The sequence below is a fragment of the Neolamprologus multifasciatus genome, chromosome 17, assembly GCF_963576455.1.
Source record: "Neolamprologus multifasciatus chromosome 17, fNeoMul1.2, whole genome shotgun sequence".
In the NCBI taxonomy this organism is placed as follows: domain Eukaryota; kingdom Metazoa; phylum Chordata; class Actinopteri; order Cichliformes; family Cichlidae; genus Neolamprologus; species Neolamprologus multifasciatus.
The window spans coordinates 17,943,654-17,959,307 of NC_140455.1; the positions used below are offsets into that span (position 1 = coordinate 17,943,654).

At 39.4% G+C, this 15,654-nt stretch overlaps 1 protein-coding gene across 2 annotated transcripts in view; it reads right to left on the reverse strand.

Annotated features, from left to right (window-relative positions):
• Positions 1-15,654, reverse strand: part of LOC146499253 (thyrotropin-releasing hormone-degrading ectoenzyme-like) — a 263,625-nt gene that overhangs the window by 56,233 nt on the left and 191,738 nt on the right. For both annotated transcript variants that reach the window (XM_085138114.1, XM_085138113.1), the window contains exons 7-8: positions 4,934-5,071; positions 4,222-4,287 (exon numbers count right to left, since the gene is read on the reverse strand). In XM_085138114.1, the coding sequence (XP_084994240.1) occupies positions 4,222-4,287; positions 4,934-5,071 (204 nt within the window). The remainder of the gene's footprint in view (positions 1-4,221; positions 4,288-4,933; positions 5,072-15,654) is intronic.

Consider the following 15,654-nt stretch of genomic DNA (forward strand, 5'->3'; position numbering starts at 1 on the left):
TCATGGGGTGAGAGTCTCCCTGAAGAGGCAGTTGATTATTGTGCCTCTTCAAGCTTTGTTATATTTTCAAATTAGGACATTTTTATCTGTAATTATTATTTATTAAATATTATAACTCAAACAGAATCCAGTTCTGTGGGAAACACTGAGGATCCGTGGTGTTTCAAGTCTGTCCAATAACAGGAGGCTCCAGGGGCAGAATGAGGATACACCGGGGTGAATTGTGTTTTTAACTAGCCTCTGGAAGGGCTGGAGGTCACGACAGTGATTGGTGCTCCAGTAGGAAGTGGATGGATGGAAGCCAAAACCATTTATAAGAAGATGCCAATGGCAGTACAATGACTACAATCTAAGGAAGCATAATTTTTTAAAGTAGGTTCTATAACACCAGGCTGTTATTTACACCAGGCTCTAATTTACCATTTTTATTAAGCAGAAGTAAAAATGTCAACTTCTGATGCACTTTATTGGATGTCACACTGCCCTGGTGATGGGAGTATGGGGACATATTACATCTCAAAACTCTCCCAAGTCTCTCTTACCCACAGTGCACAAGGTTGTTCATTTTGGCCATGTAGTTGTGAAGCTGTAACTGGCTGAATTCAGGGTTATTCTCTCAGGTGGAAATTTAATGATACCTATGTCTGAATGAATTTCTGAAAAGCCTTTTGAGAGGAACATTTACACGTGTTTGAAACTGTACATTTGTGAGTGACATGATGAGCCAGTAGTGCTTGAGTCAGAGAAGAGCCCATGTCAAGTCCAAAGAGTTTTGGGCTCAATCTCAAACTCCCTGGTTTACATTTTCCAAGCTAATGAACAGGATGAAGACTCCTCAGGGCCATTTTCTCATTCAACAGAGGCTTAATGGTGTGGTGGCTTTGTTTTCAGCCTGCAGTTCTTTAGTGACATTCGGGTCCGACTTGTCCCAGTCTGTTTTACAGAGCAAGAAACTCACTCCCACTACAGTGGATTTAGCGTAAATGCTCAGGGAGGGTGGTAGTTGGTTTGGTTCATAATAAAACAAGGAAATGGCAGGGAAGCACTACTAGATAACAAAACAACTATGGAGGCTGAGCGCTAATCTCCTTCTCAGCGATTCCTGTGTCCTTTGTGTGTTTAAGCGTGGATTCCTCCAAGTCAGTCATTTGCTGTGGTGCGTTTTGAGCTCGATAAGGCAAGGGGAAGCTTTTTATTGGAACAAGATGACACATATGATAACGACACTAAGTGCGTTTGGGAGTTTGGCTCTGCCACCTTCACTATATCTGACATGAAGGCAGATAAAAAGAGCCCCCACACACACTCCGAGAGCATGACTCCATTAGTTTTAACAGTGTGATGCACCTTGAACCAAATGTTTTTCAGTGATAATAAGCACTGTGTAACAAATACTGTGGGTATGAGTAGTCAAAGGTCATTAGAGGAAATCAGTAGGTGTAGGAGTTTAAGTACGGCATTTCGATTGTTGCAGGCAGGGTTAGAGCCTAATGAGGACTTGCTTTCCCTCATCGGAAGATGACTTGCATAAACTTTCAATTTCACCTTCAGTCGAGCTCCTCTGGGCTTCAGAAAGACTCTAAAACCCAATGATCACTGCAGGCCATTATTTACATCTTCTCCAGTTAGTATTGATAACTGTTAATGAGGTTTCAAGTTTTGTGCCACACTGAAGTCACGTCGGGGCAACCATAATCATCACAATCTTTCCACATCAAGTCCAGATGCAGTCTGGGAAACTCTTGATTTTTCTGAAAGCTCTACATATCAGGCTTTGAGATCAGGGATACAGAAAAGGTGAACCAATATTGATGTTTTTGTCCACCAAAGTCCGCTCTTTAATGTAATTAAAGCCAAGCTGATGAGACACTACAGACATGGGCTGTGCACAGTATTTGATCTTCACACAGCTGAATGAGCTGGAGTACACTTAGCCCGAGCTGAAGTCCATAAATCCATATCTCTGTATTCCAGATGTCACTATGTTCCACAACACTTACAAACCTTACAGCACTCTGAAGAATGCTCACAAACATCCTAAAACTCCTAAATGCCCCCAAAGCATTTCATCCATCACACTAAACACTGCCTAAAAAGACAAATTATAGGAAATAGAGACATATGGCCAGTTGTGGAGATTCATCTCATCTCAAATGATTTCAGAGTATCTAGTTTAAAAATTCCCCAATGTGTTCTAGTTTAACATATTCTCAACCTTTTATTTCTCTTTAAAACAGGCACAGAACATTGGTTTTAGTACATATATGAGTCATTTTTGTCACAGTGGAACAACAAAAAAGAAGCCCGTAGATCACAGTTCTTTGGCCTCCTGTTTTGACAGAGCTTTAGTGTCATTTTGTGCCTCTTTGGTGTTTTTTGTCTCCATCTGGTTTTCTTCTCATTATGGGATAGATTTGCTTCCATTTGTACATGGCTTTTCACCAAGAAAATATTAAGTATACAGAGCTTGTAATGCTAGGGAGACCTGATGCCCCTGGGCCTTTGGTACAGTAATCCTTCCATGTATATACAATATTAAAATCTACATGAAACCTAGACAGAAATTTCAGCCTTTTCCGTGACTTTCAGAAGGCAGATTTTCTCACTGTTCTTTCTCAAATGCATCAACTTTAATATGTGTGCAACGTCACAAAGGTTCCTTTCATGAAGCATTAAAAGTTACAGTATTATCTTTGGTAAGAAAAGCATAGACGATCATGAATTATTTTGGTTACGGCTCCCATCACGCCACAGATCACCAGAATGAGACTCCATCACATGGCATTGCAGTTGTTTAGCATGGTTTGTTATACGCTGTATTTTTCACTAAACACCCGATTAGGTGTTGAAACGCTCTGACAAAGAGGTTACGATCGAGAAAGTCTTTGTTGTTGTCATTAATATGAACCAAACTACTGAAGCAAACATTCTCCCGAGACTTTTTTACTCTGCTGGCGACTGAAACGAATGCTCTTATTATATAGTATGTTGTAATGCTCAGCACAATGCATGCGTGAAAACCTCCATAACACACACACATGCACACGCACACACAATGTATCTGCCCTGCTCTGCTGCTGGATCAGCAGTATTTTATATAGACTCTGGCTCCCAGTATGTTCCAGGTCACTGACAGTTTCTGTAGGAAAACCAGGACAGAGTCTGTGTGTGTGTGTGTGTGTGTGTGTGTAGGTGTGTGTGTGTGTGTGTGTGTGTGTGTGTGTGTGTGTGTGTGCGCAAGGATTTGTACATATTTCTGCAGCTCCATTCCAAGTAAAAATTATATTTAACCTCCATCCATGTTACATCAGACGCTGTCATTTTTACTGTAACTGCAAACAGTCTCCTTCCAATTCCTTCCTGTGCAATAAACTACCTGACCCTGTTGGTGCGATTGGAGCTTTAGCTGCTCTCGTGTTTCTGTGACACCATCACAGTTTGAACCCTCAAAGAGACACACAGCAGCCACATATAGCTCAACAACAAACAATGCAACACACAGAGTTAGTTAACACAGCTATTGCTTCATGACTGTGTGTGGCAACTACAGTGTAAAAGTCTATTAAAATTGTGAGTTCTACAAAAAATAACTCCTATGTCCCCAAATAACTTCTTCCTCCCCAGTGTTCTAGACAGTTTTTTTTACTCATTATTGCCTGCATCTGATTGCAACCACGTGACAGACCGATAACTTATCCAAGGTATACCATGATAGACCATAACAGTAGGAATGCATAATAAGTATTTCTAAAGTCCTACCTCCTGTTCTGCACTATCAGTAAATCTATGCTTTGAGTATTACAAATTCAGCGCCTTTTAAACGTGTATTTAATATCTGCATTTTGTTGCTCTGACTGCATCTAGCTTAAATTCAGGTCACTTAAAACTGATCACAATATCGACAGGAAAACGTGGCAAATCTTCCTCTCAGAGTGCCCCGCAAGCCAAAGGTACTTATTCCCTGTTCATCTATATGCACAGCATGACAGTTAGGATTTAGCTAAAATATGGCTGAACACATACACGCATGCACACGCACACACGCACGCACGCACACACGCACGCACACACACACACACACACACACACACACACTATTTCTATGAATCCTTCCATGTTGTGTTGGTGATAAATCAATTCAAAGCCCAGTAACCCAGCTGTTCCCTCTGATTTAAAAGCCTCTGTATACACAGCTGGACTTGCAAAGCAAAGGGAACTTACGTTGAGTCCTTTCTGGAACAGCGGCTGCCCCATCACGTTAGCAAGCATCCGGATCAGTGCCGCCCCCTACGGAGAGCAAAGAAAAACACACTTTCAGACACGGTTAAAAACATCATCATCATCCATCATCATCATTGAAGTTGCTGTGATCACTGGAGGAAAAGTAGATAAGAGTCAACTTTGGTGAACTTTGAAATTAGAGACTGGCTCAGATTCACATGTTAAACTGTTCAGACAGCGCTGATCTTCAAAGGAATAGGGGTGGAAAGCTGCCCTACCAGCCGCTCTCTTCTCTTTTAAAGTATATAACCCCAATTTGTCAAAGTATGTAGACAATGTGTGAATAGCAGTTTTGAATTTTCAGTTTAGTGTTTGTGGTTGGCTAGAAGCAAATGTATGGTTTGAAAAAAACCAACTTTATTGATCAGGTTTAAAAGACAAAACTAAACCAAAGGCAGCTGAAGATCTCCCTTTATAAGTCAATCCAAGTCTGCTTGGAATACAAGAACATATTGAAGTTTTATTGTTAAAATATTATTATTTATATTATTAACAATCATCATCATCAATAATAATAATAATAATAATAATAATAATAATAATAATAATAAAGAACACATTGAAGAGGTATTCAAACGTTCACTGGCGAGCATGATCACACAGGTACATTTATAGTGCAACAGTCTTACTTCTGTTGAAAGTGGCTTCTTACTTTTTTGTAGGCAATCCAGTCAAAGACGCGGTCAATGTCTGTCGCTTGTTCCACTTCCTGGGAGATTGGATGGGAGGAACTCAGGCCATCCAGCAGCATCACCTCATGAAGGACATCAGTCAAGAAGCGTTGCTTCTCCTGAAAACACAAAAATTTGACTTTTTCAGGTATTATATTTCACTTTGATTATGAGAATGTTGATTGTGATAATGCAGTATTTAAGGCTGATTCAGTGGATGGCACCACTGAAAAACCTCTTAAACTCTAAAATCTCTTAAACTTTGACAGCAGAGTGACAGAAAACAAAGAAATGATATTACTAGTAGAGGACTATATTAGTGGTCTGATAGTCAACAAAGACCCAAATCAAACTGCAGGCACCTCTCATTGAAAATGATCAAAACATCTTAACTAGCCTTGAGCAACCATATTCCAGTCTTCACCAGCCAACATGATATAATAGGACTGCATGCACATAGAACACTTTAATGTATTATTAATGTAGCACAGTGTTGTCATATTAAGCCTTATGTCATAAAAATACATGCAAAAGGTCAAAGAAAAGAAAAAGCGGCTATGATAACTAGAAAATTGACTTGGCTGTTATTCGTTTTGTTTCAAAGCTGAACCAAGATCCAGAAATCCAGTGAATCTCACTAAAACATGTTTCCTAGTAAAAGGACTGGATGCTTTGCCCTCGCACAGTATGGGAGTCTCTTTGTCTTTTTCGACTTTTATGGTGTCGTTCCAGCTCAGCTTTTGACAGATTCTAGTTAAACATTTATATGTAGAACAAATGTTTAGCTGTAGTTAGACGGTGCTTTCTGGGATCTTTGTTGTTCCTTTCCTGATCTTGTTTCTCTTCTTCTTTCCTCAGGACCTTCACCATATCCAGCTTTTGCAGTTTCTTTCCCATCTTCTCTGCTTACGTCCTCGTGATTATTTTCTAACTGTGTCCACTGTGTATCTTTCGATGTTTTCTGTTCTCTCTTTTGATCTCTCCTCAATCCCATGTCTCATCTTCTCTTCTTTCTTTGCTGTCTTCATTCCCTCCCATTACTCCTCTTCTTGTTTCCTCTCCTCATCAGCTTCTCTGGTTTCGAGGTTTTAATAGACATCTGCAAGCATGTGGAGATTTAATGAGCTCTGTCTAAATTACCCCTGGGATCTGGCTAAATCCAGAGAAGTGTGGCACTGTCTAATTCATGGATTACAGTGTTTACTATGGAGATTTGGTTTTAATGAACCTCTTCCTTGTTAAGCAATAGAATTGTTGGCTTATTAAGTTTCAGATGTTAATGAATAGACTAAACGTAACTTTTTTTTTCCTTTTAAATGAACAGTATCTGGAGGGATCTGGCTAATTCTTGGTCCATGAGGTTAGGTGTAATTCACGGATTAAAGCAGTGGGCATTAAGTAGATGTAGTTTTAATGATCCTGCATCTTGTTAAACAAAAGTTTTAATGAACAAAAGAATCAACATAGACCTGGATTTTACAGCATCTGCTGGGATCAGACTATTTCTCGGTGAGTGACCGTTGATGTTGATTTACATTTGTCACATTTTCATCTTGTTAAGCAGTTTTAAGTTTCAATATCGCGACACAGAAGCTGGAAAGTCAGGGGAGTCTAACTTCGGGATCCAGATTAATTTTATAAATTTGTTTTTCATCTGCAGCAATGAACTGTCTGATATCTGGCGAGAAAAAGTGATGGCAGTTTGAATCTCAGTGGGTATGACTGGCTTCAGACAAACAGCTGTTTTTTTTTTCTTTTTTAAATGATTGTTGATGGGTAGCCAGAAGAGTTGCAGATCTGACTAATTTTATTTTTTTTCCTGCTTTGTTTGAAACAGGATTCCTCCTCTAAGTATTTAGCAAACTCCTGGTAAAAGACAGACTATTGCTCTCATCTCAGAGTCAGCAAAAAGGCACACACAGAGGTAAACAGACAGTTCAGGGACTCCACCATGAATTATACAATTAGTCAATTAGTTAAATGGCACATTTAGATGAAACTAACTGTGGCTATGAGAAAGGGGGAGAAATAAGACTAAATGAGACATCAGCTCTAATTAACAGACACTTTAAATCACCTGGAGAGAGTGAAATAGGGGGTCCATCTGGTCCATATGTTCATTATGAACCAGATGGACCCACATGTGGAGGGACGGCTAATAGGCCAACAGTCAGGGTAAACACAAACACGCACACACAGATGGAGGGATAGGACCGCTTTCAGGAGCAGCTGCTGAACTTTTCAAACGTCTGCTCGTCTCATCGCTCCGTCTTCCTTCACTTCCAGGCTGTCACTCCTCCTCACCACCTGTTTTTCTTCCTCCCTCCTTGCTCTAGCCTCCTCTTCATTTTGGTGTCATTTTAGCATGTCATGTTTGGGTAGTAGACAGCACTCTGTGTGGCACTTTCATTCTGATTTCATCACCTCAAGGCCACAAAACCATTTTGGTTTTGATTGACTGTGAGGTCTGCTCAAATAACATTATAATGAAGAACCTTGGATGTTAGTTTTTTACTGATACTGATGATGCACACAAGATCGGCCATCTATGTTCAAGTATATGCTTTGGTTTTAATACAATATGTTTATATGTCATGTGGTTCAAACAAAACCTGGTACACCTGCCTCATGTGGTAACCAATGAAGCCAATCAATCAATCAATCAATCAATCAATCAATCAATCAATCAAGGCTTTATTCGCCACATGCAGGTTGCCCTGCAGTGAAATAGGACCCCCCTTCAACACACCTTCATCTGGCAGTTAAAAAGATGAGGATGAGAAAATGATTACTAATGACATGGATGTGTGAGAGAGCGTGTGTACAATTCCACCATCTGCCGGCAGGTTCCCTCAATCAAAGACAGACATCAAACAACACAGAGTGGAAAAAATCATTAGGGGAGTGAGGCTACAGAAGACACGTTCCTGAGGGCTTCCAGCGGTTAATGGACAATTAATGTACATATCACGCAGATGTCATGAACTCATAAACTGTGCTTGATAGCATTCAAAACAATAATTTACCTCGTCTGAGTACCATTTCACTAGAAACATGCTGGATGTTGTTTGGAATATTTCATGTTTCTCATATTCAGTAAAATAGCCCAAAGGAAATTTCTCTGAATGTCACATCCAGTCTAATTATGGCCACAGGACATAAAGAAGCACATACATGAGAAACATGTCAGCCAACATGATAATTCAGTCACACAAGATTTGTGTGTAACTATGTTGCCAAGAAGCTGCCAACCACATTCATTTCCATCAAAACAGCGACAACAAAAGCAGAACTGTGATATTAAACATGTTTGGAGTGAGAGATATTGAGATCATAGTGCCTTTTTCTTCTGGGGACTGTGTAGGCGGAAGGTGGAATTTAAACAAACAATTATTCAATTCGAAGTTTCACTTTTCAGAAAGTTTAATGCTGTCTCACATCAGATTCATTCATGGCTGAGAACCAGGGCTGCTTCAGTTATAAGACTGCTCATCTGTCCATCCTGCCTTGAGCATAGAGTGCTGAAGCTTTGTGTATTACTTTGGTGAGACGTTGTGCAAGAGATGTGTGCAAGTCAGTAGAGTCCTAAACTCCATCCATCCAGATAATTCAATTCAAATCGTGGGGGTGCTGGAGCATATCCCAGCTACCATAGTGCGAGAGGTAGGGTACAACCCGGGCAGGTCACCGGTCTGTTGCAGGTCTAACACAGAGAGACAAACCACTATTCACACTAACATTCACACCTACAGTCAATTTAGAATCACCGGTTAACCCAACTCTACTATCTGCATGATGTCTTTGGACATCCTCATAAACATCATATTGAGAAATAACTACAAATATGCTTAATGTGACAAACAACCTGCCCCGAGCTTTAATCATTTAGTACCTTGTTGATTTCCCAGCTGGTTCAGTGCTGTAAGCAAACATGTGCTATTAAAGTGAATGCAAACACAGACTTTTCTCCTCCTTTAAATATGTCCATGAAAGATGAGCGAAGAGGCTGAATATTGATATTTCTCTGTTCTCTTCAACATGAAGTCAACGTTCACCTCTGACCTGCTCTCTGTATGCAGAGCAGATAAACAGATGTTCTGCTGTCAGCGATAAAAAAAAAGGCAAAGAAATGTGTTTATGCTATGAGTACCAGTGCTGTAAAAGATCATTTTAACTGCTTAACCTCTCATCATCTACCATGTCACCAGTGACCCATCACCTGTTTTTAATCTCCTGAGGCCCAACCTCATGCAGATATTTGGGATAAAAATAAATATCATATAAAAACAGAAAGTATAAAAACATATGTCATCATACGACTCAATAAAGTGACTATTGTTTACCTCCCGTTTAAAGTGCAGAAAAGCCAAAATGTAGTGTCCCCTTGTAAAGACAAAGTCTCAGAAGGATCACATAAAATCTTTTCCTGGGTGTTACACTACATTTCAAAATTAATTAATTTATTTATATAGCACATATTAAAACAACAGTGTTGACCATAGTGCTTCACAGTCAGTAAAAGCATGAGACAATTAAAACAAACAATAAAACAAGACAACAAACAATAGGTAACAACACAATAAGCTAAAACAGCCAACTAGTTAGAATCAATCAATACATGTATTCACCTACTACAATTACAACCACAGAACATACACAAACAGATGGATGAGACACCGCGATCCATCTGTGAGACCCTGACTTAGGTGTTGTGGTTATTGCGCTCTTGAATTGTTGGAGGCAGAAGTGATGCATAGAAGAGATACTGGCTCGCTAACATTGTACGGGCTTTGTTACCAAGTTGCTTTCATAAAGTGCTTGCAAACCTGTTTGCTGAGTAACGGACTCAAAAACACACACACTTGGATAGTTCGCACCACACAGCAGAACACATTATTGGTCAGATATATCCATTAAGAACACTCCAGAAGGCAAGCATGGGCTCATTTTTGGAGATTGTCTCAAGAGGCCATTGGAGGAATTGCAGGCTGACACGGGGGGGAAATCTTTAAATGCACATTAGAGAGAAAACAAAATATCGCCACAGCAGTTTTTTCAGCTATAGGGGAAGCAAATAGTTTTGCCAATAAGTCTTAAAGAAGTTTAATATGTGTGACCTCCAAGGACATAAATGAGAATGGACTTTGTGTAGGTAGAAATGAACATTATTATTTTTTTCAAAGCAGCTTTCCCTTTTTTTAATAGAGTAGAAATAAGGCACATTTTATTTGAGTTCTCTCAAATGTCTTGACTTGAGGAGAAGACAATGTCTCATGTTTATCAGCAAATTAAGACTTTTCATTAAAAAAGTAGAACAAGTAAAATATTTAGAAAGCGCCATTACATTTTTCAGATAAGAACTGTTCTGGTTCATGCTGGGATAAAATTATGATTAGTTTTTCCTGCTGTGCCTTCATTACTGCTGTGTTTAGCTGAGATTAACGGGCTGTATTGGTATTTTGGCGTCAGAGTTATTAGAAAATGTCTGATTTCGTTCATTTGGCTTTTCATTAAAGTACTGGAGAAGCAGGCCATCGTTACACTTGTATAAACCAAGTTTAATTCTGCTTTAAAAATAATTAGTTGGCAGATCCCTGGGGAGGACACATTAACTTTTAAGCACTTGTGATTAGGAGAGAAGCTTTGATCACGCTGGACCGGAATCAAACACACCAAGGTTACAAGCTGGCACACAAAGCTCCGCCAAAGGTTCTTTTTTGCTTCATTTACAACACTTTTTCTGTCTTTCTCAAACATTTCAACTTCCTATTGTATGTCTCCGTACCAACGTGTCCCAGATCCTTGAGTTGTTCCCACACCATAAACCATTCAGATATTTCTCTGCCTCCTGCCGGTGGGACTGAAACGGTTCTGAGATCTGAGCAGGGACCAGCGGGATAACTTCCCATTAAGGTATTTTGCATCTGAGTTTTTTTTTGTCTTGTTTACTTTATTATTATTATTATAAACTCTGTAGTCACCATCAGTGTCACCCACTGTTTCATAAAATCCACATTTTGAAGGTTTCCGTTTAGCTTCGTTGACCATGTTTAGGTGAGTGGACTGCTTTTAATTATTTATTTTTTATTATTTCCACATGCGTTACACATTGAAAGCACTCACTGACTGACACCACAGTCAGGTCTATCTAGCTTTGTTGAGGTCAAAACGAAGGTCAGCTGAACACTGTTCAGTGTGCCGGGTGTGCTGTTGTCTTTCTATCATCGTTATTACCCTGATCTGATTTTTGCCACATTGCCCCTCATACTGTAGCTGTGTATTTCTGTTTTCCTGTGTTGTAATTTTAATTACCTGCTTTGTCGTATCCTTGCGGCTCATCAGTATTAAGGCAGTTTTTGAATCCACTTCCTGTCTCCTAACTTCTTCATTTGGGTCCACTCCCTGGCTGCCACACAGCCGATCCTTGACACCCAGGTGTCACGATTTTTGACCACTTAGTGTTCATTTTCTTATGCAAGCCCAGGCCAGATCGAATATATAACCTCTCCTCCATATTGTGGTCATAGTGCCAGTTGATTGGGTATGTGATTGATTGACTAACACAGAAACAGTCTATTCCTGCCCTCATTATATTTATATTTGTTTGCCTTCTCTGTGTTTTTGCTCCTGGCCCTGCAGCACTGTGACTCACAGCTGATGGAAATGGCCTTTTGTAAATAAAAACCTGCATTAGAAATAAATTATTTTATCAGCACCGGTTCACTTTATCATTGTTGTGCTTGTTATTGGAGAAACACTTTGTTTCTATTAAAGCGTCCAGCCGTGCAGAACGGCAGTAACAGGGATTTAAAAATGCCATGTCGCTCAGAAACAGACTGTGTGTGCGTGCAGAAGATAAGGTGTTTTAGTGTAGCACATTCTCTGTTGGAAGAAAATCACAACATACTTGGGCAGAAACAAAGCAGGAAGCGTGCATGTGCTGTAATTTAAAGTTCTGCGGCGTTCACCGCTTCTCGGAGAACTTTGAGTTTGTCCTTCGGGGAGGAAGGTGGGGGTGGTGGTGAGGAGGGGTACCCTGCGAGGCTTTGAGCAAATTTGAGGAAGGTTTCATTTCTAATTTTATATTGTTTTGAGTTGAATCATCCTCTGAGTCAATTTGTTTGCGAACCTGAGCAGAATAAAAGAAAAAAGGATTTTACCTCCTGAGGAGACTCACAGCTGAATATCTGGCAAATTTCAAGGAAACAGTTTTAGAGAAAGAAGGAAGGACGTATCGATTGATATGAGTGGAGGGAGGTGGAAGAGTTCAGAAGAAGACCTCCCAGTCAGGACTTCCTCCTCCTCAACAGCCGCTTTTAACTCTGTGCTTATACCCATGCTGTATATCCAAATGTATTCCAAGTTATGTAAAGATTTTACCGAGAGAAGAGAAACAAGGTAGGCAGTTAAAAATAGAACATCTAACAGCTGATCTGCTGATACAATTATTTGCTTCAAAGATTCTCCTGAAGTCAAACTGGGAGCTCAGTGGGAAGCACTGATGGTTGTGGAAATACTGAATTTCCAGTTTCTAGTTTGTTACCATCCTACCACATCTCTCATTCTGTGAAATGTGTCCAACTGTGCAGTTGCACTTTCTAGAGGCACAGACAGGAAGTGAGAACAGTTTAGAAGATAAAAAAATGGGTGTTGTGTTCTGGTAACTTCAAACTAGAAACTTCAAAAATCCCGTACAATGGGTTTATAATTTGGATGGGGATGTGTGCTGGCACAGGCCTCGCACCAGTGCCACTTGACTATAGTGCTGTTGACCTAAAAATAGCCAACACCACCGGATGGAAAATGGACAGCAGCGGTGGAACATTACCGAGTGCAATGATGTTCAAACATTTTTTTGGCCCAAGAAAACCAAAGCACAAAATAACCTCCAAACATGACCGAGAACTCATCGAGCCTTCCTCCAACTGTGCTTTTGGGTGTAGTGCATTCCAAAGTAACACATTTAGTAATCACATTGTATTTTTAAGTAACACAGTAGTGTAATACATTACTCTACTAAATTGAATAATTACATTAAAGTTAATTAAAAGTTACATTGTGTTACAAAAGCCCTTCAGATATCTGCAAGAACCGAACACCAAAATGTGCTAATGTGTGTGTGTCCACATTAGCAAAGGGATTTGTGGAACTGGGATTTGTGGAACTGTCGCCTTAGGTTCATACTGTTTACTGGTAATTATCTGACAGTGTATTTCACGGCATGTTATAAGGTAATGCAAAGTAATGTAACAAGTAGTGTAAGAAATTACATTTAGGTTACATATTGCATTACTTAAAAAAAGTAACAAGTAATATTGAATACTTTCTTGAGTAGTACTGCAGTACAGTTTTAATGTACTTTAAAATCAAATATTTCTTTACTAAGTTGCTGTCTTCATCTCTTCCACTATATGTTAGATGCAAACACAGTCTTGTTTTATTACCATATAATTTTATTTTAACTTGTTTTTGTAGCAGACTCTTTATTTTCTCTGCAAATCTTGGGGTCAGTTTTAAATGGGTGCTTACGGGATTTACTCATTTTTGGGGGCAATGTCCAAGTGGCCTTTTGAGGAACTGCACTTCCACACTGACTGTTCTTGGATTTTGCACCAGATTGACCCAGTTAAGTTTTTGTTTTACAGGCATGTTGTTGCCTTTCATCCTTTGTATTAATGATTCTACTGGGATACTGCATTCATCATTAATGTGCTGCAGCTGTCACTGAACTCTGTGTACAAAGCAAATGGGCCATAACCTGAAAAATCTCTATTTAAATCCAGTAGTTATGACAGTTAATTTTATGAAATGTTTCAAAAATAGTAACTTCAACCAAATTATTAGAGAGTAGATGTATCCTGTATTGTTATCTAACACAGTTTGAGAGCTATTGTGTCACCGCTCCAGTACAATAGACTAGATCAGTATTTTGTTTGGGGTGCTAAAAGTGTCCACAAAAACTGTCCCAGTTACTCTGGTTAATCCTCAGACCTCTGTGTCAACACTTTCCACTGAGAATTATTTTCTGCCAAAGAACAACCAGCACCAGTTAAAATGAGTCCACTGGCTGATCAGCCTCTGAACGGAAAGATAAACCAGGTCTGAAGTCTGATTTCATATCCAGCCTGTTTGCCTCCCTGAGAGATGTTTTTTCTGTCTTTAGATCAAATGTTCTGCCTTCTACCTATGTTCTATTTGGTGTCTGGAGATTGTTTTTTGTGCTATACTCTGAAAAAAATCTAATTCATATCTGACCGGCTGAGGCCTTGAGCTGAAATCCTGACTCATAAAACCACAAGAGGGGAGAAAAAATTAAATTTCATGAGTGAGCAGACAGAGCCTCAGAATACCTGAAAGCACTTCTACATGCTCAGCAGAGAGCTTTATTTCATGTTTGTCAAAAAGTGAGTGAACCTGCGCTGCTACCGCCAAGTCTTTAGAGACTTCATTTTCACTCCAGAGTGACATTTTGTGAAGACACACCTGGTGGTTAAGCTCTTAAGAAAGTCTGAAAGTGAACTTCTGAGTGGAAATTGCAAAACCGGTTAAAATCTGGTTTCAGTTTCACAAAAACAACAAACAAAATATTTCAGACAGGTCAGCCTGTTTCCATTTTCAGAGCATAACAAAAATTGGGCTTTGTCAAAGCTGTTGGTGTTTCTCAGTGTTGTTTTATTTACTGGTGGGCTGTGATGCACCGGGTTATCCCATTATTGAGACTCTGTTGTCACTTCCAACTTGTTGTTTTCTAACCAGCAGGGTTTCTGCGGTGGGGTCCTGCATTTACACTTTACAATTTAATACTTTTAGTTCCTAAACCCAACCAGCAGGTAAATGTAGGTGAAAAACGCAAATGTAGTGCCAAAGCTGGTACATCAGACAGCAGTGAAAAAAAAAAAACTCAGTGTAACAAAGGGTACCACGTGATGCTACGAGGTGAAAACATGTTAGACAGCTCTGTAATGTTGCAGTTCAAAATCAAAGATCTTAGGCTGAAGAAAGTGATATAATATAATCAGTGGTAAAGTACTTATTGAGTGGCTGTTTGCACAGTTTACTGTGAAACAAGCCATATCATAAGAATATTTCCTTGAGATAACATCAGGAGTTCATTCCTCAGCCCTGAAATCCAAAATTTGATCTTTGTCGGGTCAACAAAAGGTAGAGTCTCACTTTATCATGCTACATGAACTGTTAACTAGGGCATCGTCACTGATTCAATTCCGATTCACGAGGTCTCCAATAGATTCGGTTCAATTCAATTTTGACTCAGACAGTCAGAAATATTAGAACTGTGATCATTTATCAGTACATATCCATATTTTTTTATCTATGTATAAAAAACAACGCTGACACTTGTGAGACTTTAGAGATGTAAGCATCGCAGCAGATGCCTTTGTGTTAAAGTCACTGAGGATAAAACACAGAAAATTATGAAGGAGATTTTCCTGGCCTGGCTTTTTATAGCAGATCACTGCCTTAAAAATATTCTGCAGTAGATCAAAAATGGAAGAAAACCATGAATAAACATGGTTGACGAACATTACCTGATGCTGCTGAAGTGAAGCAGAGTAATGTTACGGAGGTTTTATTAGACAAACAGCTAAGCGTTTTGCAATTTGGCAGAATTTGTAAAAGTTTAGATTTTTTCCGTATTGAACAGCAGAAGTTAGGCTTTCTTGTTGGAGGTCATTTTTGAAAA